Source organism: Passer domesticus, chromosome 2 (assembly GCF_036417665.1).
Source record: "Passer domesticus isolate bPasDom1 chromosome 2, bPasDom1.hap1, whole genome shotgun sequence".
Classification (NCBI taxonomy): Eukaryota; Metazoa; Chordata; class Aves; order Passeriformes; family Passeridae; genus Passer; species Passer domesticus.
The window spans coordinates 106,806,237-106,831,560 of NC_087475.1; the positions used below are offsets into that span (position 1 = coordinate 106,806,237).

General features: G+C 43.7%; 1 protein-coding gene and 1 long non-coding RNA gene across 4 annotated transcripts; one reads left to right on the forward strand and one right to left on the reverse strand.

Moving 5' to 3' along the window:
* The first annotated feature begins 794 nt into the window (after positions 1-794).
* Positions 795-24,029, forward strand: LOC135294724 (3 beta-hydroxysteroid dehydrogenase/Delta 5-->4-isomerase-like). Of its 3 annotated transcripts, none has more exons than XM_064410362.1 (4): positions 795-952; positions 1,215-1,428; positions 6,479-6,643; positions 10,588-24,029. In XM_064410362.1, the coding sequence occupies exons 2-4, from the start codon at positions 1,275-1,277 to the stop codon at positions 11,400-11,402; spliced, it is 1,134 nt and encodes a 377-aa protein (XP_064266432.1). In that variant the 5' UTR covers positions 795-952; positions 1,215-1,274; the 3' UTR covers positions 11,403-24,029. The 3 variants fall into 3 exon arrangements, with proteins under 3 accessions (XP_064266432.1, XP_064266433.1, XP_064266434.1); XM_064410363.1 differs by having other exon boundaries at positions 886-1,007; XM_064410364.1 differs by having other exon boundaries at positions 898-952; positions 1,219-1,428.
* Positions 5,945-11,046, reverse strand: LOC135294726 (uncharacterized). Its single transcript, XR_010356794.1, has 2 exons — positions 10,914-11,046; positions 5,945-8,484 (listed from the first exon to the last, which is right to left on the reverse strand). It is a non-coding gene; the product is annotated as an uncharacterized LOC135294726 (long non-coding RNA).
* Positions 24,030-25,324: the final 1,295 nt, after the last annotated feature.

The following is a 25,324-nucleotide window of genomic DNA, read 5'->3' on the forward strand; positions in this document are numbered from 1 at the left end:
CCAAATCAGGGACCCCTTTTCCAGTGATTTCAGCCTAATTAATTGTGTTGCTGGGCTTCTTTGTAACTTCCTTGTCGCTCAAGGCAGCTCCCTATTTATCATCCTGCTTCAGCAGGGATGTCAGCCTATCCCTGTGTTGAGAGAGAGAAAATACAGCTGCAGCCAGCGTGTTCTGACAGACCCAGGAGGTTCAGGCTATTGCCCTGCCCTGGTCTCACACTACAGAACAGTTTTGCTGGAAGTGGAGTGAAACCCCAGGGAGAAACACCTGGGCATTTCCCTGCATGTTGGAGATGTAAAGCAGTAATGACACACATCACTGCAGAGGCACAAACAGCCCTACTTTAAATAGGTACCCTTGCACAAGACATTTCCAGAGGTGAATCTTTGCCTCCTGCAACTTGAATTTAACTTGGATGGTACATTAAACAATTTCATCACTTCAAATGCCTGTAGTATACTGAACAAATACAAAATCCCCAGGGTTAGTTTCTGATCTTGCACAGAGAGAGAGTGAGAAACTCACACTATAATGGGGGAGCCCAGTATCCAGAAAATATGCAGCAGCAGAATTCACTCCTCAAACCACTTTAAATAGCTTTTCCTCTATTTACATTTAATTTAAATGCTCCCTACCTTCAATACTGGCACAATATTGGCACTGTATTACAGAAGTGCAGCTGAGGAGAAATATGAACATGAGGGTTTATTGTTTGGGGATTTAAGGATGCAAGACCACATCTAGGCTCAGACCTCACTGTGTCCAGAGCCTTCCTCTTTGGTGGGAGTGGTGTGGAAGCACCACATTCTTTTGCAGCAAAGGAGGCACTCAAGAGGGAGGGGAGCAAGATGACCGAGGTGGTGCCCTGCAGGATATAAATACAGGCAAATCTCCCCCACTCTTCTGAGTGTTAGGGAGGTGGAACCGAGACTCACAGCAGACTTTTGTGGGGTTGGTTTGGCATTGAAGTCGATTTTGAGCATTTTCAGATTTGTTAATTGAATTGGTTTGTAATGATTTGTTAGAATGTTTTCTATGCATGGAAAAAATACGTAGACTAATTCTGAATAGGAATAGCTAGCAAAAATAAGGCATGCTTAAAAAATAGTTTGATGTAGGGATTAAAGTTTGTTTTTCAGTAGTCTCTCCTTCTGGTAACACCCTTTGATTTGCAGTGTTTCCAGAGGTTGATGTCATATGTTCCTTCCCTCAGGCAGGAGGAGAACCAAGCTCAAGAGACAGCGAGTTCACCACCAAGGAGCAGCCCAGAGCAATGTCCCTGGCTGGGGTAAGCTGCCTGGTGACAGGGGCAGGAGGCTTTCTTGGCCAGAGGATTGTGTGCTTGCTGCTGGAAGAAGAAGAGGCGCTGGCTGAGATCCGGCTGCTGGACAAAGCCTTCAGCGCTGAGGCGCTCGGGAGGTTTGACAGTAAGTGACATTTCCTGAGGATTTTGTGCTGCACTGGGGGTGCTGCAGTCCCACGTGGGTAGCAGGGAAGCCTTCACCTCTTATCCAAACCAGCTTTGCAGATAGAGGTTTTATCTCAAGGAATCCTTGCTTTATCCTTCCCTCTCCCTCCAGCACAGGAATCAGATGTAAAATGGGAAAACAAGAGGGTTTTTTGTCAGGCCCTGAGGCTTCTATATACTGTTCATGCAGTAAAAAGGCTGTCTTCAACCTGACTTCTCTTCCAACAAAACCCACAGAGCAAAATTATTGCAAAAATCTCACACTTCTTCTTGGGGAAAAGGAAAACTCAAGCATTGCTATACTGGGTGGGAGGGCAGAGATATCCAGAGCATGCTGTGCTGGGTTCTGGTGTGCCAGACAGTGAAGGCAGTGAAAAAGTTGTGGGTGCAAATTCCAATGGTTTTCTTCAACCTGTGACTAATTTGATTAATAGTGATCTTCTGGCTGAGAGCTGTGGTGAGTTTTTTTTAAACTGCTTCTGTTAATAACATTATTGAAGTTTCCTGTTTAAGCAAATGCTGAACAGAAGAGCAAAGTGCAAGGCAGGCTTCTTGAATGGATTGGAGGCAGCACAAGTGAGTGATGTGCCCAGTGTCAGAAACAGTCTGTGGCAGGAAAAGCAGCTCAGTATTTTATTTTGAATGTCCTATTTATTGAGATTCTAAGCATCTAGGGTATCTGGGGGCCTAAAAGTCATCTAGGGGGCCTACATTCAGTCAGGTTCATAAGTCTTTACATTATATTTACTTAACAGTAACTTCCTCCATCACATCTTCACTCCAAGACTCCTCTTCCTCTGTGCAGGAAACTATATGGGAACCCTTAAGGAATATCTCTGCATGATTTGCTGAAGAGCCTCAATCACTCTATAGAGCATTAAAGTGTCATGAAGGAATAGCGACAATGCACAATAAACCTGGTACAAATTGCACAATTTACACAACTCAAACTTCTTCTCCATTAAATCTGACTCAGCACTTCACTGAGGATTTCTAAATGCCCCTGAGTCTTGCAGCAGCCCTTCCTGCTCTGTTTTCCAGAGAGTTTCCACAGAAACAAACCCAAAACCTGCAGCTACAGTAGAGGCTGAAGCAGCAGGAGGGTGTGTGGCTTAGCACTGATGCAGCAGTACAGAGGCATCTACACTGCTCTGGGCCAGAAGAGCTTTGTGGGGATAATGGAGCATCCTGGGGAGTGAAAACCATTGTTTGTGTAGGCACAATCTTGGCTGGGCTGCAGCAAACGTTTTGATGTTTTGGTTTTTTGTTAATTGGCAAGCTCTACACCCTGTTCCCTTATCCTCCCTTCTTCTTCCATGGAGCACTGCCCACACACCCCCTCTCCTATTCTTTTAACATTCCTTCTGGCTGTCTGAGCAGCACAGGAGGTAGGGAAAAATCAGTTACCAAAGCCTTTTCTTCCCCATAAACAGGTAGTAGGCTGACATTCCAGATGTGCTTAAATGGATTTGAACCCTGCACTTTGACTGGCAGCTCCTCTGTCTGCATCAACCCTTGTGGCTACATCTCTTCTAGTGTCCTGCTAGTCCCTGTGCTCAGAACTACCGGAAATATTTCCCTGCTGTTCCCTTTTAAGCCCTTCTCTGTCTCAGTGACTCCTATTCCAAGTGTGGGGCTGCTACAAAGCCTGTGGGTGGGGCTGGAGTCTTCTGACCTGCATTATTTTTACTACAGGGGCTTTTACTTGCTAGCAGAAGTTATCTGGATTTCTGGAACAGCCAGGAGCAGAGCTGAGTGGGTTTTTTCCTCACTAATCTCTTGAGCACCTTGCACTTGCAATACCTTTGCAGAGTCAGGGCTGTGGCTATGAGGCAGAGCAGTGTGTGCAAGTCACAGGTCTCTGTGCCAGAAGGCACTCAGGGACACTCCTCTTTTGTTCAAACAACTTTCCTGCTGAGAGCTTGACCATCACACTCAGTGCGTGCAGGACAGTGGCATTTGTGGTGTCCCACAGCCCCAGGGAGTCTGGGATGATCCAGTCAGTGTCGAGGGCTGTGAGTTGGAGCCCGCCCGGTCCCATTGTGTGGTTGAGAATGGATGTCACGTTGAACATGGTGCTTTGGTGCCTGGGTTTCTTACCTCCCATCTCCCACACAGATTTATCTTTCTGCCCTTCCTGTGCTTCCACTTACACAATTCTTTTTGTTGTTGTTCTTGTTGTTCACTATTGCATTGGTACTTCTGGAGAAATCAAAACTCCTATGTTGTTCTCAAGTTTAGGGCAAATAGTCTGGCTGTACTGCTGAGTCAAAAACTGCTCACAACAGGACACTGAATTTCATTGAGAAATCATTGCATTTTCAAGCAAAAACTACCCCACAGCAAGCAGGGAGATTACTTACAACTCAGAGGACACCAAAACCACTGGTGAAGAAGAACAAGCTTTCCCAGTGAGTAGGTACTTTGTAACAATCACTTTATGCAAAAACGGAGAGGTGACTTGAATTTATTCTGTTCCTCCCCCTCTGACCTACCCACATGTGTTCTTTTGCTGCCTGGGCAATAGTTTGTCTAGATGGAAATCAAGAGCAGCTCTCTCTGCTGGCCATCTCAGACTGAAACCACTGTCTGTCAGTCATTTCTTAACTCTTTTCTTCCAAGCTCACCTGTAGTTTTGTCTTCACCCAGAGCAAAACAAGATCAATCTGCTGATTCCTGACATGCAGCTGATGCTGCTAAAGGGAGCAAGGCCCAGATTGTACTTGCCATGGCAACTTCTGCTGGCTAAAATGGAACAGAGGAGCAGATTTCCTGACTCATATCACACACACACAAACTGCAAGCCCAAAGAAGGCACAAAGCACCTAGACAAGAGATTCCCATTATCAGCTTTAAAAGGGACAGGCTTCTCCTGTACTTTTCCTGAAAGCTTTGGTTTGCGTGTATAAAACTTGCATTTTCCTAACCCCTTCCTGGGCACTGTGATAACTTTGAAGAGGTCACATGTCAGAATTTATGTTGTGAAAACTATTTATATCTGTTCTTGGGATTATTACAACCCCATAAAGCCTTGTTCATGGAGAGCATCAGCCTAAGGGCAGTACAGGCACTAATATTTATTAGAGCAAATCTAACTACCAGGTGCTTAAAAAAAGCCAAGTCCTAGTCTGACATTTTGCATGCATGCAAGTAGAGGTCAGAGCGAAGATTCAGGAGTTGGAATCCTAGGAAATAAATGTAGCCTGTAAAATAAATGAGCAGAAGACAGCATGTGGCAATGACTGTGCTGGGAGAGCAGCAATTCTAGATTTAGTAACAGCTCAGCAAATGTTTCACAAACCTTAAATCTCAGACCAACTGTCTGTGGTGGGGGAAAAAAGACCCTTAAGCCTGTTGCATCAGAATAATTGTTAAATTGATACAGGATTACATTCTTAGAGTGCTATAGAGAAAATGAGATAAAACCATTTTAAAATATATTCCCATTCAGTTCCAGATCCAACAGCTGTCTCTCTCAGTGTTTCCTGTTAAAGCCATGGGATGAAATAGTGCCTGCTTTGGAGCTGGTGACAAAGCACTAGGATACACGAGTCACGGCTGAAGCTAAAAGCTGAACAAATTAATCAGGTCCTTCTCTTATCTAAAAGGGGCATTTGATTATGCTGGAAGAAGACAGAGGCTGTGCCTGTGCTGCAGAGTCCCTGCCCAGCAGCTGTGCCTGGGGAGCCATCTAGTGCAGCCACAGCAGAGGCTCCCAGAGGACTTGCTGCAATGGCAAGCTCCTCACAGGTCATGCTCAGAAAGTCCCCTCCTGTGCCGTGGCACTGCTCACCAGGCCAGCTGAGCTCCCTGCACAGCAGCATTGCCTTGGACTGCACATTTTTCCAAATGATCATCTGGTGCTGGCTCATGTTTGTGTAGTGCTGGGCTGCAGAAAGAATGCTTCTGCCCAGCACAGGATGGCTCTGAGACCTAGAGCTCCTCTGGGGTCGCACACTGCAGCTGCTGTGGAGGGACAGGGCTTAAAAACCAGGATTTAATCCAGCCAGGCTGAGGTAGCTCAGGAGAACACTCCTGAGAGTTCAGGTATGAACCAGAAAGACTTGCAGAGTTTGGAGGTTATGGGTTCTGGCCAAGGTACATGCTTAATTACCAAGCACCACAGATACTGAAACTTCTGAGTGAAGTGATGTGCCCTCCTTCTGAGTCCTTCACAGAAAAGTAGGTTCTGATCTGCAAAATGGCATTATGTGCAACCCAAAGTTCAGACTGTTTTCCCTCTGGATACATAAGGTACAGTAGAATGTTGGCATTTCATTCTGTTGCTGCTGTCTTACTTTCTTGAAGACAAGAGCGTAAATTTAAGCACAAAAATGACTTTTTAGTCCTAGCTGTTTCTGAGTCTTGCACTGTACTCTCTAACAAAACACCCACAGCACAGACACTGAAATGGAGCCAGAGCTGGAGCTGGAAGAGGCACTGTAAGTCCTGGCCAAGGTACAAGAAAAAGACGCCAGAATTGTATGTAGTTTATTAGAAGAGCTGCAATACAGGCAAGGTAAAGGGGCAGAAAGTAGGTATGAACACATCCCTGTGCTCACACGCCCTGGGTGAAGAGAGATCATAAATCAGCTTGAAAACAAGAACATGCAGTGCCTGTTCAGAGCTCTTGGGTTAACACTTCTATAGCCAGCAGCCACCAGAACATGCACAGCTAAAGCTACTCTTCTGTGAACTTCAACACAGCCACAACTCAAGGAAGCTTGCTAGCAGTGGAAAAGACCTCTAAAAAATAAAATATAAAGAAACATGTTGAATATTGGCTCCAGATCTATGGCAGGTAATGCAAAATAAACCTCTGTAGCACTGTAGTTAGCATTTGACAAGAGAGTCCTGGGGAAATGCCTTCTGTTTCACAGCCTTAAAATATCCCTGCAGTTCCTGGACAGTCAGCACCTGCCAGGCAGGGTCAGCTCTTCACCAGCCTTCCAGTGCTCTTCTTAGGGTGCCTGTAAGGTCTTGTGCTCTGTTTTCTGCTGCCCCTGCAGAGTTCAAGGGGAAGACTGAGGTGAAAATCCTGGAAGGGGACATCCGAGATGTGACATTCCTGCACCGAGCCTGCCAGGGGGTCTCCCTCGTTATCCACACGGCTTCCCTCATTGACACCCTGGGCCTCATCGAGAAGAAGCTGCTCTGGGAAGTCAATGTAACAGGTGAGCAGGGCAAGCACCTTCCTCAAAGCCACATCTGTGTCCTGGTCACTGTCTGCTCAGGGAAGGGAGCACCTGAGCCGTGTTTGTTTTGAGCCAGGTTAAGTGGGACGTTCTTCATCTTGCACAGACATACCTAGGGATGCAAATCCCATGTCTAGGCAGCCCCAAGAAGTTCTGGGCCTCTCCACACCCAGTCTTCCACTTCAGGGCAGTGCAGGATCACTCATTCTTGTCAACACTTATATACGCCCATGCTGAGGTCTGCACAGCTCTGCCTTCAGTGGTGAGAGTCATAAACCCATGCTCAGTGGAACTTTCTGAAAGCAATTCCCCTCTGAAATCCCAATGCTCACCTCAGAAATTGGTTCTTATTCTCCCACCTGACATGGCATCCCTGCCTGTGTACATTTTTCAAAGTTTACAAATAGTGCAGACTTTGGCTGCAGTGACAGAAATGTTGCATTGATAACATCCCAGAGCCTGTGGCTCTCTCCTTGCTGTTTTTCTTTTCTTTCTCCTTTTCCTTCCTTTGCCTTTAAGTCTGTGTGTGCAAGAAGGCAGTTGAGAGGAACAAGTGCTCTTCCACCTTGAGTTTATAATTTAAAATTCCCCAACAATCTCAGAGCTTCGGGAGGGAGCAGTTTCAGTGACTCAGTGATGGATTTTTCCCTCCACTAACTCCCATTCTTCAGGAAAGATCAGGTGAAGGGAGAAGGTTTAGACTTAGGAATAGCCCATGCAGCATCACCTACCAGGAAGTTTAAATGTATTTCCTAAAAGAACAACTTCACCTCCTGTCTGTGATGCCAAAACCCCCAGTGCCATTCAGAGAACTGGCACTGCCTAACCTGCGTGCACACTGGCCTCCCTGGCTGTGTTGCTTCAACAGCTTGGGGGAGATTTGGGGAAGGTGTTCTTATTTACAGGAACAGCTTTCCCAGTTCTTTGTTCCTCTCTGCCAGACACAGGGCTTCTTCACAGAAAAATAAGGAACATACATGTACAGGCATCACTTTCACAAATCTTGGCTGCTCACCAGTGTTCAGAGGAAGAGAGAATTCTTGGCAGTCGAGTTGTTTCTTTTATGAACTTTAAAAACAGTGGGATGGCATTTTAGTTGTTTCAGTGTGGCTCATTCCCTGTACCATTAGCTTCCAGACCCTTTCATTTCTGCTCAATCAAAGCCACAGATTGTCAGTGATCAAAGCATAGAGCTCACTGGGCAGCCTCTTAGGCCCCAGTCAGGAGGGAAGAGTAGAAAGGTTTCCTGGAAACCTGTGCATTGGGTAATATGAAAATATACCTGGTTGGTAGCTCAGATAGAGGATTTCTAAAGCTCTGTCTTTACGACTGGACTCCCACTACAGTCTGTTTCTTTACAGAAGAATGTGCTTCTTAAATTCATTTTAACGTTGGGAAAAATAAAAAGCAACAACTAAAAAAAAAAAAAAAAAGCAACCAAACCCCCCCCCCCAAAAAAAACAAACCAAAAACAAACCCCCAAAAACAAACAAACAAAAAAATCAAGCTACTATTAAAATGTCCCAGAAAGCTCTTTAGCTCTGACTCCCCAGTACTCACTCCCCTGCCAACAGTGTCTGCCTATGGGTGAAAAAGCCCACAGAGTCACTGGGGAGGATTAGCTGATAAGATTTGCTAGAATGAAATACCATCTACAGTCCTGCTCCCAGAGCTAAGTGACCACAAGGTCAGTGAGTGAATGCTGCTGTCCTCTCTTCCCTGTTTTCTTCCATTTCCATTCTGATGTTCTTCTGGTTTTCTGACCAGCCAGGGCACTGCTACGTACTTCATGGACTTGCAGGACGAAAGTTTTGTTTCTCCTAGAAAATACAATTTGTGTAATATAAATATAAATATAAATATAAATGTTTCTATAATATAAATGTTTTAAGAATCAAGTGTGGATGTTCACAAACCAGGACAGAAGTGAGAAAGTTAAACTTGCCTTGCTGCTGGGCTTTCCTCCATCGCCACACAATATCTCAGAGCAAAAAAGATCTTGTTTAGGAAGGAAGGAAAGTAAATTTTTAAAAGGAAGGGAATTGAGAAAATAATTAATTACGATCTAAACAAAATATCTTCTGTGAATCAGATCCTCAGCCAGAAGGGCAAGCAAACCATGGGCACCCTCTCACTGAACAAAGCATGTAATACAGTAATCATTTACTTTATTACATGCTATATGAAAGATACTCAGATTCCCATTACTGTAGGAATCCTTCAACTTTTACATACAATTCTGATTTGCAAATAAACCACATTTTATTTGGGTGAAATTAATCTTGAACAGATACCAACTGTCAAGATAATTTTATGATTGCCTTTTTCTAAAACTTGCTATCTCATTTGATTTCATCAAGACCTTCTGTATTTGACTACTTTCCCTCATTTTCCAAACAGTATGGACAGCAGGAATAAAGCTATTATTTTAAAAATAATATAATAAATATATTTTTTTTCCCAGATGACCCTGGCTTTTATGTCATCTAAACAGAGTGACTTGCATGAACTAATTTTTCACATTAATTTATTCCTGTCTGTGTAACTTTTTTTCAGTGCACTTCCTTAATGTTTCTGAAAGCCTCATCCAGATTTGTTTTTCATTTGTTTCAATTTCTTTCTTTTTCTTTTTCAAGCTTGAAAAGATGAATTTTGGTGCCCCAGCAATATTCAGTTCAATAATTCTTTCTATTTTTCACTCATTAACAAGTCCATATTTTGCTGCCAATATTCCTGGCTCTTCTGAACCTCTTTAATTCATTATATTAGTTTCAGTCCCACTAGCCTGGCCTGCATTGTGCTGCCTTCAGTTGTTGCTGTAACAGACTGAGCAGACTTGGAAGATCTTTTATGTGCCTCACTGCTGGTGTTTGATTTTATCCCCTGGATTTTAGTCTACACCCTTCTGATATCATATCAGTAATTTTTATTTAATATTCCTTTGCCAAAGATGTTTCCAAATGTCTTTGAGCTGTGTCTTGTCTTCCAAATCACTGGCCTTTTTACATTTAATTTCTGTCATTACAACATGCACAACAAATAAGGCAATTTCTGCCTCAAAACTGGGTAGAAAAAGATTATTCTAATTGCAAGTATAACAACACAACTTATTAAAGTATTTATTTCCCCCTTCAGTGTGCTTTCCTTGTTTAACCTTCTTGGCTATTGAAAAGACTTTGAACAGCTGACCTCTGCTGCCCCCGATGAAAGCATTAAAGGATTTTAAATGTAAGAAATCCTGTACTACTGCAAGGAAAAGCCAGAATATGGCAGAAAAGAAGGCATACATACACAAGCCTCTCTTTTCTCATCTTACATTATGATCTGACTGCATGATAAAGTGCCTTGCTTCTCCATGTTTCTCTTCAAGCCCTTCTCTTTAGTCAGTCAAGTACTGGATAGATTTGCACGAGGTGTGAGTGCACTGGTTTTGGAGCAGACCTTCAGGTCCCACAATAATTCTGTCCCTTCTTAGCAGACCACCCAAGAGCATCCTCAGCCCTGAAAAACATGGGCTTCACCATAGAGCATGTGTGATGCCTCAGGAGAGGAGCAGCTTCTGAAGGTTCTCTGCCTTAAGCCTACTCAAGCTGACACAAGTCCCTGAATCTGTGGTCAGTCTCCATGCTGAGTTAAGGAAGGGCAAAAATTTGATTATTGGCATAAAAAAACCCCCACAGCATGCAATTAGGACCAAAATTCACCCTAGTTTAACTCTGAAAGGTGCTCTGATACTACTTAAATACAGACTCAGAGCAGGTTCAGTGTCATTGAATATACTGCCATGTTCAGCTCAGGATTCTTCCAGCTGCAGGGAGGGAGATCTGGCTAAGCTCAGGCCAGAGATGCTGTTTCTGATCTGAAACCTCCACTTTTTCCTGGTTAGGAGGCCCTAGACCACCTTTCCTGTTTGTTTTCTGAAGGTACTCAGCTGCTGCTGGAGGCGTGTGTCCGCTGTAATGTCCAGCACTTCATTTACACCAGCACCATAGAAGTGACAGGCCCAAACTGCAAAGGGGACCCCATTTTCAACGGTGACGAAGATACAGCTTATGAGAGCACATCCAAATTTCCTTATGCCCAAACCAAGAGACTGGCAGAGGATTCTGTGCTGAAAGCAGATGGCCAGGTGCTGAAGGATGGTGGCACGCTGATGACCTGCGCCCTGAGATCCATGTACATTTTTGGGGAGGGCTGCCCGTTCCTCCAAGGCCATCTGGATAAGTGCCTGCTGAACAAGAACATCTACCTGCGCTTCTCCAGGAAGGAGGCTCTGGTGAACCCCGTGTACGTGGGGAACATCGCCTGGGCACACGTGCAGGCCGCCAAGGCCCTGCGAGCCCCGCAGAAAGCCCAGCACGTCAGGGGCAGGTTCTACTACATCTCAGATGACACTCCCCACATGAGCTACGCTGATCTGAATTACGAGCTGACCAAGGAGCTGGGGTTTGGCATCGAGCCCCGGCTCCCCATGCCCCTGACGGTGCTCTACTACTTCTCACTGCTGCTGGAGGTGGTCAGCTTCCTGCTGCGGCCCTTCGTCCGATACGTGCCCTCCACCAACCGCCACCTGGTCACGCTGCTCAACACCCCCTTCACCTTCTCCTACAGAAAAGCACAGCAGGATTTTGGCTACGTGCCCCGCTACACGTGGGAAGAGGCCAAGCAGGGCACCGGGGAGTGGATTGCCTCTGTGATCCCCCAGAGAAGGCTGTACTTGCAAAGCAGCACCGCCTAAGCCTGAGGAGGAGCTGAAACCCAGCTAAGCAAGGAGGGCCTTGAGCCAAGGGAGAGCTGGGGGAGCAGCAGCAAACTACAAAGCATTTAAATGAATACTTTGTGTAAGAGCACACTGAAACCCCTCACCCCCAACCTCAGAATAAATAAAAGTGAAACGTTCATTTGTTTGTTGAGTACAGGCTGATGAGGGTAACTGTACTGCGTAGTCCCACTTGTACATCTCTGCAGCACAAAGGTTTATTTCAGCAAGACTCCATGGTGTGAACACTTCAGCCCTTCTTTCACTCCATGCCACCTTCAAGGCTTTTGTAAAACACAACTTGTCCTAGAAGTAAGATACTTTACAAATGTGCGCCACTCAGCTACACCCTGTTCACTCAGAGTTTGCCAAGCTCACCAAACAGGCAGCAGGCAGAAGCCACCTGATGGCAAAAGCTGTAACAAATCTTGTTCACTTTTTCAAGGATGTTGTGCATTTCATGTTCACCTGACAGTCAAACTCTGAGCACCGTAAGCATTGTGAGATCAAAAGTACAATATGAGTTTGTATGTAGTTTTAGTTAGGACAGTGTGTGGAGGGAGAGAATGGACAGATTTGGTCAGGTGAATACTTCTTTATACACCCTCATTTTGCAATAAATTCGGTGGGTGTCCAGCAGAACAACTTCAAGAAAAGGGAAGGGAGAAAAGTATTCAGGAAGGCCTTGATCACAGAGGGATTCCCACTGCGGAGTCAATATATTTGTGAACACTGAGGAAAAATAAAGAGTGCTGAAAAAAATCCTGCTCTTACCACGTTTCGGCTGGGAACAAAGGCTAACTTTAGCTGATAGGTACACATATGCTGCCTCTGTGCTTCTCTGATGGCCACATGAGCTTCTGCACAGTGTGTAACTTGACTTGTGAGCAAAAATACAGACCTTTTCTGAGCAAACAAATGTGATCCAGTGTTTGTTTCTCAAACATGCATCTCACTTGCTGAAAATAACTCTGAAAGATGGGAATTTCTGTGTTGTTTTGGAGGTGTGAACAGAAACATTTTACCTTACTCAATACCAGTGTAAATAAATCACATTTCCAGGGATGCTGAATGCTGGAAGTCTGTGCTGAGTTTAATTATTCAGCATCCTAGACATTAGATAGTCCCAGTGCAAACATTACTAAGTGCTTTAGTAACATCTTGGTTAACTGTGTAAGATCTGAAGCAGTAGAATAGCAGACACCAGAACTGTCTGTCATATTCTGGGGACACAGATCCCCACAAGGCTTTGGTTTCCATCCGCCTGTGAGGAGATTACTTAATCCCTCCCTCCCTTCAGATGTGTGGTGATTCACCTTTTCTGCCACAGTGGCAATGATTATAAAACATCCTGAAGGAACACAGGGCTACTCCCAGGAGAGGTTTGGGGAGAGAAGGGAAGGTCACAACCACTTTGGGTGCAGCTGCTTTAGTCCCTGGCAGGGCACCTGCTGGTCCATTTCAGGCTCACCTCTCCCTGCAGCTGGGACACTGCACTTAGGTCTCTGGGCTTTCTTCTTCTCCACCCCCTGCCATGGACACTGTTCCTCTTCCCTCCCCTGCAGACACACTCTTGTTTTATTTATTCTGCTCTCTGCACACCCTTAGGAAAACAAAAACGTGTTTAACTCAGTAACACCCACAGTCTTTCTGGGCTAATGATGTTTCATCCTAATGCTCAGTGGGTGCCAAGCAAGGGGTGCAGCCGTGGCTGCTCTGTCACTGAGGTAGGAGTAGGAAGGGCAATCTAGGTACAGGGAATTAGAGCAGGAAGGGAAGAGGGAGAACAACAGCAGCAAAGCCACTGTTTAATAGGGGGGAGACACTTCACACATCAGAGGGATGGGGTATTAAAACACATACCAGAAAACTGGGACATCTTTCCACATTTAACAGAGGTCCTAAAATATCCACAGATGCTGCCAGAGAGAAAAAACGACAATTTTTCTTCTACAGTTCAGTGACTTCTCTCCCAAGTGCAAGCTCCCATTGCCAGAGCTTTCTTTGCCATTTTTGCCTTCACAGGAAGACAGTGGGATCTTTTCATCTTCCCAAAAGCCTTGCTCCCAACAGTCAGATTTCTACATGGCAAATTCCTCCTTTCTTGGACTTCCTCCCTGTGTCTTGCTACCACATCCCTTCCTTCAATCCCCATGGCAAGCCATTCCTGCTTACAGGAAGCTTATTCCCCACTTCTGTCCCTCCCTGAGCACTCCTAGGTTGGCATCTGTGTTGTCTTTTGCTTCAGGTGACTGCCCAAAATAGTGGAGTGCCTGGAATAAAACATCCTGGAAGCCCAAGGGAACCACCTGAGACATTTCTCCTGCTGCTCAGAGGCACTGGAGCTGTTTTGTGCTATTACCCAGTAACAAACAGAAGCCAATAAGGATATGCCAAGGATGCCAAGAGGGAGAACAGGCAAACTTACTGCAGAGGGTTGATTTTCTGCAAGTTTGCACTCCAGTCTACTCTGCAGCAGCTTGTTTTTATACTCTTACTCTTGGCAGGTTAGCAAAATGGCTACAAAATGTACTTGATCAGGATGAGCCCTTATTGTTTTTACATCAGCTGACCAGGACCATTCTTCCGATTTAATTAGTTTGTCTGGCAATCAATAAAGCAAACTATTGGTTATCAATGAAGCTCCACTGTCAACAGAATCACACTCAGTAAGAAGAACTTTACTTCTGTATAAACAGTGGAAAAGAAAAAAAAAACCCCAAAACATTAAGGCTGATTTGATGGAAAGGTGTTTATTTACCCTTTAGACATACAGAAAAGTAAGAAATAGCAAATATATATCAGTGATACTTACATGCTACAGGCAAATTAATTACTTCTGGTTCCAGCAGGTTTAAAACCCTACATTTATAAAGAACACCATTTGCTGTTAAATATTTTGTCACTGGAGAGGTGCAGAGTTTTGCTTGCTAAAAGGGAGCAGGACCTATAATAACACACATTTTGGACAGATTTAGAAATAAGGAAGATGTTCCAGAGGAACAGAAGCAAAAGTGGCTATCATGTCAATACCAGAAATCCATGCCTGGAATTGGTATCATTAATATAGGATGCAGTCAATGGAGGACAGTTGGATAGTTAATGCCAATGAGCATGTTTTTGTGAAAAATCCATTCTATCAGACACGCATGACACTGCTATTCTGAGTGCGTTGCAGACTTCAAATAAAAATAATTTATTTTTTTTTTACATTCTGAAATTAAATGAATTCATACAGACTAAACTATAAAACTCACAAAATTATTATTAACTTTCTCAAGTATGATCTTTAAAATTGCTTTTTTTCTTTTTTAAAGCTTTGGCTCAGTTCACAGACTTTGTGCAGAATAACAATGTGAAAAGTTATGTACAGCCCCTGTTATGTAGGAAACCAAAAGTACCAATTGTTTCTTGACCTGAAAAACCTGTCCCGTATACCTGTAGATATAATAGATTATAGTGCCTGTAAAGCTAATTTGGGAAGTGGGAGCACAGTCGGGTACATTCCCAAAGAACAATTTCACCACTCCTTGCCATGACCCCTGCAGTCCCATGAAATACTCTTCTCCCTCCTGAAAGCTCTCCATCTCAGTTCAAAATCCACCGGATAACTGGAATTCATGTGTGGCTGTGCAATGGAATTTTTACTCCGACAAGTGATTGCTATTTCTAGACACTCATTCACAAAGCTAAACTTGTCTCATGTCTTAAATAAGATGTGTCTCTCCAGTGCTGGCAGCAAGCACTGAATATTAAGCAGTTAAGGATTAATCTGCAAAAGGGAAAAGAACATTAATCAAAAATAAAGATTTATTAAATCTCCAGCTTGATCCTATAACAGGTGCCACTCAAAATGCTTAACATGCATTGTGGAAGACCATCAAGACAGAGAAAGATTGGGATTTTTTTGCTGCCTAAAATGTGGAAAGACAATCTAGAAACTTAAAAGGAAACAAAATACATGTGGGCAAAAATTGCTTTGAAGGTACATATACCTGGTAATCATCTCATCTTTTCTTTTTTCTTTTTTTTTTTTTGTAAAAAGAAAATAAATTACAGGGGTGAAGCATCTTCAGCTTCTCTATTTTCTTTTTCAAACATTCTTGCACCTCAACATTTTCAATGTGGTGATTTCATCAGAAGCTAGATATATATTTTTCTGATAATCCCACATGCAATTTTAGTTATACATTTAGGTTTAATTTATCAAGACCAAAAGCACACTGGATTTTTGACACACACTTGGGCATTCTACATGCTTTATTTGCAAGTGCTGATGACATAAAGAACGCTGCACACTCACCACTAAGTCCAAGAAATTCACTTTCAGGGGGAGCTTCTTTTGGTCCATCTTGGAATTGATGTCTCTTGTCCACAGGGCTCTTGGAATAAACTCTGGCACAGAGGTATTGATGCAGCAATGGTCTCTGGCCAGCCAAGAGCAATAATCAAGGGATGAGAACTGTCTGATCCCCATTATGGCACGGGAGGTTTTGCCAGTACCAAGTGGCTGAGGAGGCTGTTCTGCAGCGTTCAACTTCTCCTGCTCCTCCAGGAACTTCCCCTCAGCCTCCTCACATGTACTGCTTATGTATTTACAGAGAGGAACTGGTTACTTTTACAATGGCCTCATTTACTTTGAACTCTCTGCTCCTGGCATTGCTGTGAGAGAGGGAAAGGGAGCAGGACAGCTCCACAGCAGGAGCTGGATCATCTCCCGCAGGAAGCTCTGGGATGAGGGGCGGGCTGAGCGGGCCCTCCGCAGGCTGCAGGGACACATCTGGGAGAGGTGCCGGGATAAGGACCAGACCCGCACTCAGAGCTCGCCATCCCTTCGCAGGGAAAGCTGTGCTGGGCAGGGGATGTCCCGAGCGGCCGCTGGGTGGGGCGAGTGCGGTGTAATCCTGGGGCCTTCCCTGCGGGTCCCCTCCCCGCAGCTCCCGGGCCAGGACACAGCGGGATCGGAGCCTAGGATCAGGACCTGCTCCTCGGTGGCATCCTTTTCTTGGAGAGGGAGGAGTGTACGATCGGTGGCTTTGCCTCACACAGCTTGGGTCTGCTGGCTCTGTCGGTGTGTGCCTCTTGCTGCCACAAGATGGTATCTTCAGCGATGGTTTCCCCTCACCTGCTCTGCCAAGCCCAGCTTAATATTACGACTGCGGAGTTTCTATCTTCACAAAGTCTGCACTTTTATCACAAAAAACACAGTGCAAGGTTGCTGGTGTGGGCTGCCTGCTGCGGGGTACGGGGGATCCAGACAAACAGAGACAAATGATCAACCCTGCTACATCACAGAAGTAAGTATTCATCCCACCTCCTCTCCTGCTGACATTCTCGGGTGCTTTGCAACCCAAGACAACTCCTCTTACAAGTCAAAATTCCTCAGTGTCGCTTTAAGGGAATGATTTGAATCGTGTATTTCAAGAAGAGGTCTCAGGTTCATCCTCTGAACACTGCTCCAGTGGGAGTGATGCCACACTTAGCTGTGACAACACAAGAGCTACAGCACAGCTGAGATAGTGTCTGGAAGAAGCTTCCAAAACTGGAGTGTTGCTTTTTGTTCCTGTCTGACAACAAATTGGTTAATATACTGGAAATCTGCTGGGTCTGTCTGTACAAGCACATAAGTAGCACAGGATTAAAAAAATCCCTCGAGTTTCTCCCTTGCTTCCTTCCTCCAGCACTCCTGCAGCAAGTGATGGAAGAACCACAGGTGATAGAGTCAAGGTCAAGTGTATGAATCCCACTCATTATTCACTTTCCTGTGGAAAAATGATTCTGTCCCTATGAAGATCAGTGCAAGAATCTTAAAGTAACTGTGGGGCTCATGTTAATATCACAGGGGCATTTTACTTGCATGTCCTGATTGAGTGTTATGTTTTGTACCTGGTTACTGTGAGCCATCCCACTAAAACCAGGATGCTGCCAACTTTGAATCACAGCAGTCAACAGGATCAATTGTGTGGTATGTCTATGGAATGAAGATCCATGTCTGCTTCACATTTAAGTTGTAAAAATTTTTAAAATTGTATTTTCTGAAAAGCAAGTCGCCCTCAAGTATCTGTGGTAATGTTCTGGGTGAACTTAATGCAGCAGTGCCCCACTCTTGATCATTTCATGATGGTGGAACTTCTGCCAGATTGTAAGATAAGCCATGTTTTATTTTTCCTTTATTTTTAAGGGTGGTTCTCACCATTCTGAAGGAAAAAAAAAAGAAAAGGCCAGGGCTTGGAAATCTTAAACTATGAGTGACATAAAAGCTTGAGATTTTAAAAAAACCCCCACAACTGCAGACCTGGAAAAAGATCCTCAAACTCATTATTTAGAAGCAATGCCATAATTCTTGCAGCCTGACTCATCAGTTTTTGAAAAACAGGCTTGTCAAGCAGCTGAAGTACAGCCTTTTCCCAACAGGAGCCACTTAAAATCTCATGGTGCCCACACAGGTTACAGACCCTCCACATCAGGTGATTTTTTCTCTTCAGGAAGAAGGCTCCTTACAGTCACAGTTCATGTCCCACATCACAAATGCATTTTCATCCTTTGTATTGATTTTCTGATCTGTTCAGGGCAGACTGCTGTGCCCCCTGTGCCTGGCTAGCTCTGTTCAGCCTCACTGACTCCCCAGACCAGGAACTTTGCACATCCTGGCAAGTTAAACACACAGGGGTGGGCCAAGGCTGTTCAGCATTTGGGAGACACTGTGAGTGTTTGACATTTGAACCTTAATGTCCAAATGTCACCATTCTGGAAGTCATAGTCTGATACTATTATTGAAAACAAACCATGACCTCCAGATTCTGAGCTGACCAGCACCAGAGCACACCCAGCCACATCCTTGCCCTTTCCCAACAGCTCAAAAGTTTCTACTGCAGGGGTAAAAAAATTATGTGGGCAGAACATCTTCCTGATGCAGCTAACCAGTGTCTGACACCGAACATAACCTGCTCAGAGGGAACACCTCCAGGGCTACACACTGTGCTCTGTGAAGCCTGGATGTGCTTGACCATAGACTTCTATTAAGAAATAGCATCAGCAGGATCTGGAGGAAATTTGAGGCAGTATATTAAAGGTTTTCTTAGGGAACACACTTGAAAAATTAGAATTTGTGTATTATTTAAGCTAATAAAAAGTGTAACGATGTTATCTGGATGTTGCAGTGAATTTTTCACCGTTGTCACTGAACTCATCAAAGCCTGCTTCACAGCAAAGCAATTAATTCCACAAGTTGATGGCTGATGTGTATTCGAAGATTTGGAGGACTTTTTTCCCGTGGAAAATTTCCACAGGAAATTGCAAAATATCAGTTGCAAAATATCTAATGAGAACCTGAAAACCTAACCTTGCTGTGATACAAGTAGAAGTACAGTGTGGGAGTTTGGCATAAGATTTAGCAGACTGTAGTGCTGATGTGACATAAATGGTTGTTCAAGTTACACCGGTTTTAACATTTGAGTACACTGACAGCAAGAATCTGTGGATTCTTTGAAATAATGTGCCTGGCTAAAGTGTACAAAATGCATGACCACGTATCAGTGCAGAGCTAAGAGAACACTTGCAAAAATGCCAGAGAACTGTCAGGGAAATCCCTTGATGTGAACATTAATTAGTGTGGGAATAGCCCACAGGCATAAAGGGCCTCAAGTAATAGCGGGATGCATACCCAAACAAAGGACAAGATGAGCCATCTAGAACTGGGTGCAAAAAGAATTTAAATGCATGCAATAGAGAGTATCTTCAGAGATTCTCTCTTGAGGGTACTGATGATCTTCCCTTATTTTGCTGTGTAAGAATTAGTGCACAAAGGACTCTATTTGCAGACTGTACCACTCCTTTGTTTTAATATAATATTTCTCGTTACTTGGGTTTTGTTCAGTAACAATCTTTAGATCAAAAGAGATGGTGTCCCTCTGTTGTTAACACTGTGCTCCAACACGCTGCAATCTGTTTCTGATTTCTCCACAGAAAATCCAGTGGCGAAAGGTCATTGGATAACCGTGTTAGAAAACTTAATAGGAAGTCTTTTGGTGAATTTCTATTCATCATTACTCAAACAGCATAGCAAATGTGAATGAGTAACTCCCATCCATGAAGTTATGAAAGGCTTTTTACTTCTTGATTCAATGGCATTTTACACTCGCCCTACCCTAGAAACAGATAACAAAGCAAAGAGCTTTTGTAAATTCAACCCTAGTCTTGGAGATCCCACAGGAGCTTTGGAATGCAGGACAGCAAAGGACCTCCTACATCCTTGATTCAGGTACATGAAACTGCAAGCAAACACACATCGTCATCGTCATCCTTTTATTCAGCAGATAAACATGTTTTCTACTCCTAGGACCTCATTGTCAGAAATTATTCAGGCGTTGCAGGTATCAGTTTGTGTGGGGCTTTGGTGCAAGGTTTGTCCTCCAGGAAAAACAGCTTTTTTCTCTCCCAGGCTGACCAACCACTTGATGTGTTGTGGACAGCAGACATCCCCTCTGTCAACCTTCCACTTTGCCAGGCTGAATTCCTCTCACCTCTCCTCTCAACTCTCCATTCCCTGGTGAACCTCAGTACTCCTGTCTCCACTGAGACAAGTCCTCCTGAGTATAGGTGACCAGAACTACAGACCACATCTCAGAGGTTTTCACCCATCTCTGCACAGCACTGATATGCCTTTTGTGTCATTGGGAACACCTCTCAGTGCATGGATGCCTTGCCAGCACCATGAGGCTCCTTGGCAGAGCTTGCTCTGCTCCCTGACAGCCGCTGTTGATTCAATAAGTGACTGGACTAATTCCAGAGAACAGCCCCCACCACGGATGTCAAGGCCTATTAAATACCAAGATAACCACCTATGGCTCAGGAAGCTGCAGATCACTTCAGGGTACGTTTGTGAAGTATCAAAATTCACTTTCCTGCTCTTCTGTTGGAATTTGCTCTTGATCAGAAATGAGTCAAGATATGAGGTCAGACAGACCTTACTTTTAATTTTCACTTGCTTTTTTCACCCTGCCCTGGTGATCTGTGTATTATGGCTGACTGTATGTTCCATTATTTCTGTTACTGATTTCAGATTGAGAACATCCCAGATTATAGTGAAAGGTTTTGCTCCTCGTCCCAGGAGGAACAACTTTGCACTTAGACTTTTAAAATTTCTTTTTTCTTCTGCTGTTCCAGGCCTCAGCATTATCTGATCCTTCATTCTCTGTATTGACAATTCTTTCTAGATTCTTTTACAAACAAATTCTTCTTACCGTTACAGACAGATGTCACACCTGTCACCCGTGACTACTTGGAAACCACCTAAGAAAGCAGTGACACTGTTGGTACACATGAACACACAGTGCTTTTCCCTTCCTCCCCAAATCCTTCCCTGATTTTTTACCTGCAAGTAAGTTTGGCTATATGAGTGACTGCTCTTTCTCAAGTAATTTCTTATGGGAGTTGGCTTAGCCTGAAATATTGTCAAAAAGACTCTTGCTCTTCATATTAAAAAAAAACCACCACACCATCACCAGCCTTCACACATCCCACATGTGAACTAGCACAGATAGAGTAATGCTTCCTTTCCAAAGCCCACAGAAAGCCTATGACTTTGCACTGAGAGAAGCCAGCTCCCAGAGCTACAAGACAAAGGCTAAAAATAACCCATTAAAGGATTAATTTCAGGATTTTTAAATACAGCTAATTAATATGCATAGGAAAGGCACATGGTCTCCAGGAAGGAGCAGACACAATCACAGAGTCTGCAAGGGAAGGAGGGGGGTGGGTGACATGCAGGCAGAGCGCCAGGGGAGAGATAAAAGAGGATATTCCCTATATATATTCCTTGGGCAGAGAACATGCACAGGAATGTCTGTTTCAGAGGAGGTGGAAGCAGAGGCGTGAAGCACGTCACCGTTGAAGAGGCACAGACAATGCAGTGCAGCCACAAAGGACAGGACACACCTTGCTACAGCAAGCGAATTCCAGTGAGGTGGCTCAGGGCCCCAGGACACCACAGGGAGATCAAGGGATGCAAAAGCTGCTGCTTTGGAAGTGATGCTGCAGTTGGGAGCTGGGCGCAGCACGAATGCACCAGTGCAAGAAGCCACAGGGCAGCAGCTGGATGAAAAACTGGATCTCAAGGTGGATGGCATGGCAGTTCAGCAGGGACCATGTGCTGCACTCAGTTATGACACTTTGGAGGCAATTTCTTCCTATGATAGTTGCATCCTGAAAACAAGGTACCACGTATGAGCAACATGGACGATGTCAGACAGAAAGGATTACCTACAGTTAATGTGAATCAGGAAGAAAATCTGGTTACTCACAGGCTGTACTGGAAAGAACAGAGCTATAGCAGCAGTTCCAGAGGATTTCAAGGTGCAGGGGAAACAAGCTCACTTGAAGCAATTTCCTCACACCAGTTTCCCCATGAATAACACTTAAACAATTGGAAACTTTTTCCATTTCTCAGACAGCAGAGGAGTGGACAGACAGACTTAATTGCCCAACTCACTGGCTACTGAAGTCTCAAGAAAAGCTGAGGGTTTAACTGGTGGCTTAATTATTTAGTACCACTGCTTGTCTCCCTGACCCTTTACCCTCATCTAAAAGGATCTTTGAACCTTTTAGCCACTTTCACACAATTTGAGAAACGGGGAGAAATCAAACTTTTCTGAGGTTGGGTGGCTTTCACAATGGTACCCAGGAACAGCCTCGAAGTGCTGTGCATGAAGCTGCATTTTGAGAGCCATCTGAGCACTACAGGGACCTGTTAGAACCAAGTACAGGGTACAGGGGTTTAATTTTGTAACAGGGGGTCTTGATACATGTTAAAGTTGACAAAGTCCCTAGTAGAATTGCAGGAGAAAGAAAAGTTGCAGCACCACCAAGCCTCTGGAAAAGGGTCAGCTTCACACTTCAGTACTACAGGATGGTGCTTTTGGAGGCAAAGGAAAAAAAAAACTACACTCTTTTCACTTAAAGACATTCTTTATTCAATCTTTTTTATATACAATATTATTTTTTAATCTGTAAAAAGTACATATGCAGGATTCCAGGTCAGAGGCAGAAGGTTTCCACATCAGAAGATAGACTTTTGCCCTTTTATTATTTTGGAGGAAAAAATAATCTGTCAGTTTTAGACAAAGCAAGAATAAAGGCAGAATGCAAATCCAACTTCCACCAAGCGATTAGGATTAAAGGCAACAATTCACTGTAACAGGTCAGGCTGTCTCCTCTGACTTTGGTGGTTCCCAACTTTCCTGGGCAATTACAGAGCAGTTTGTCAGAAGGTGCTGACAGCTGAAGCAGCTCGTGCTTATCATCTCCGCTACAGCTGTACGCACACAACTCGCAAAAGAGCCTGGGCTTCCTCTTTGTATGGCAACTCAAACTCTTGAGTCAGAAGACTGTTTCCTCAAAATTCAAGGAGTGAAGGAGGGTTGTCTTACTCAGGGTGAACAGATCTCCCAACTACAGTATGGATCAAGAGCTTGCTTTCATTTTTCTCTGGTATCAAGAAGCCTGTTTCTTATTTGTCCCCTTATAAACATGGGCTAGGCATAGTAGTGTAAATACCAACAGGGCTTTGCTTAGGGGGTGCACCTCTAACCTTAAAGGATGGCAATACAGGGAGTGAGGAATTATTGTCACCTTTCAGAACCCAGGCAATATTCAAATCTTGTAAAATACTGTGGGGGAATATGTCAGTGTTTGGGAGCTAGAACACAGTGATCCACAAATTTGGAGCAGGGAGCTGAAGGAACAGCAAAGGTGTGACTGGCACATGGAACTACCTGCTCTTCCTTCTGCTCCTGGGCACTTGCTATTTTCTGCATTTTTCTTGAGCATTCAGTTTGAAGGACTACATTGTGCAGCAAAATTAACACTCAGAATATCATTCCCGGGGTTTTTTATTTAGAGGACAATGCTAAGAAGTTGACTTCTTGACTGCAGGACATGCACAGCTCCAGGGTTGTTAATGGAAGCTGCAGAAATCTGGCCTCTTTGAAAAGTCAAGCTTTAATTGTTAGGAAAAAAATTACTGCTGGCAGATCCTGACCAACAGGCAAGTTTGAGGCTTGGATTAGGAAAAGAACTATACATCCTTGTTTTGACTGCATGCAAACAGGAAATAGACAATTTTGGGATTTCCAGGCTCTTGCCCAAATCCAGTGTGCCAAAAATGCACATGATTTTCTGGTTTTTATTTCATTCTGTAAGGGGAGAGGGTATTGTAGAAGTTGTAAAATGGGACAGCTACCTAGAGAAAATGAGGATTGTTTTGTTAGAGAGTACAGTGCAAGACTCAGAAACAGCTAGGACTAAAAAGTCATTTTTGTGCTTAAATTTACACTCTTATCTTCAAGAAAGTAAGACAGCAGCAACAGAATGAAATGGCAACATTCTACTGTACCTTATGTACCCAGAGGGAAAACAGTCTGAACTTTGGGTTGCACATAATGCCATTTTGCAGATCAGAACCTACTTTTCTGTGAAGGACTCAGAAGGAGGGCACATCACTTCACTCAGAAGTTTCAGTATCTGTGGTGCTTGGTAATTAAGCATGTACCTCGGCCAGAACCCATAACCTCCAAACACTGCTTGATCTAGGAAATCTTAGGATGAAATTTATGAAAGACACAGCAATTAGTCCTTAAAATGCATTGTTTTTGATAGACTCTGAACATCATTAGCTTCTGGAGGAAAAGGCCAGCTGGTATTTTAAAGAGTGATGGAGAATAAACTGTTATTGGGTAACTGGAAAACAAGAAACAAGTGTCCTTTATTTGGTACCTGCTGCTTATCTACACAAAGAAGAAATAGCAGTACTGTACATCTGCTTTGAGAAGAACACCATCCCACAACATGAAATGGCTTAGTCTTCAATTCAGGCATTCTTGTGGCAGTAAGTTAACCCACTGGGATTCATGGAGAAGTTAAATTTGAAGGGTTCCTCTTTAATTCACAAGAGGGGGATGGAGGAGGAGAAGCAAGTTTGGTGTTTCTGGGACTCCTTGACATTTCTCTGAACAGACTGGCAGCCATCCTACACCTGCATTTATCAGGAGGAGTACAGGGATGGGTCTATGGGGCAGAAAGTGCTTTTATTATTTTTAATTCTTTCTTTCTTTTTTTTCTTAACAGAAGGGTCTGCTTTCCCTCTTCCATATGCTCAGAGACATGCAGGAGAACAAGGCAATTGAGTGCAGTTTTAAACTAATAACAGTTCTCAAAGGATCAGAAAAACAATTTGAAAACACAGCATATCTGAACTTGGGAAAATGAAAAATCACTAGTTCTTCAGTAAGTCACTGAATAATAATTAGAAAAATAAATTAATGTAGGGCCAGTAAGAAGAATCCATTTGTTAAGCTACTTCTAATTTTAAATAAACAATTACTGCAATCAGTATTATTTACTATACCAATTACTTTATAAGCTCTCAAATTATTTTTAGGATGCTGCTGGAGATTACAGTAACAAAGTAACTGGTATTAAGGTACAAACACTGAGACTGAAACTTTTGCCAAGCCCCATGTTTTCTTCCTCTTAAACAAAGGTAACTGTCGGGAAAAAAGCATCTGACAGCATTTTTACTTAGATCATATGATGATTTCTATGTCTAAGTTAGTGACACAGACAAATGAAGAGTAATTTGGGGGGGGAACTCTACAGCTCTAAAGTCAGACGTATTATGATATGATAAGGAGTAAAGGTTTTTTCTAAAATACTTCATATAAAAACATTTTCGAGGAGGGAAAATAGCACTCCCTTTAAATCTGATGCTGTACTGCTGTAGCTCACTGAAGAGTTCTCCCACTTGCTTCAGTACAAAAACATCATCAAGATTTTTTAAAGACTCAACCTATGCACTAATTAGGAGGGAAACCTGCACCTAAAGGCTGTTTGTCAGCAAAGGGGCC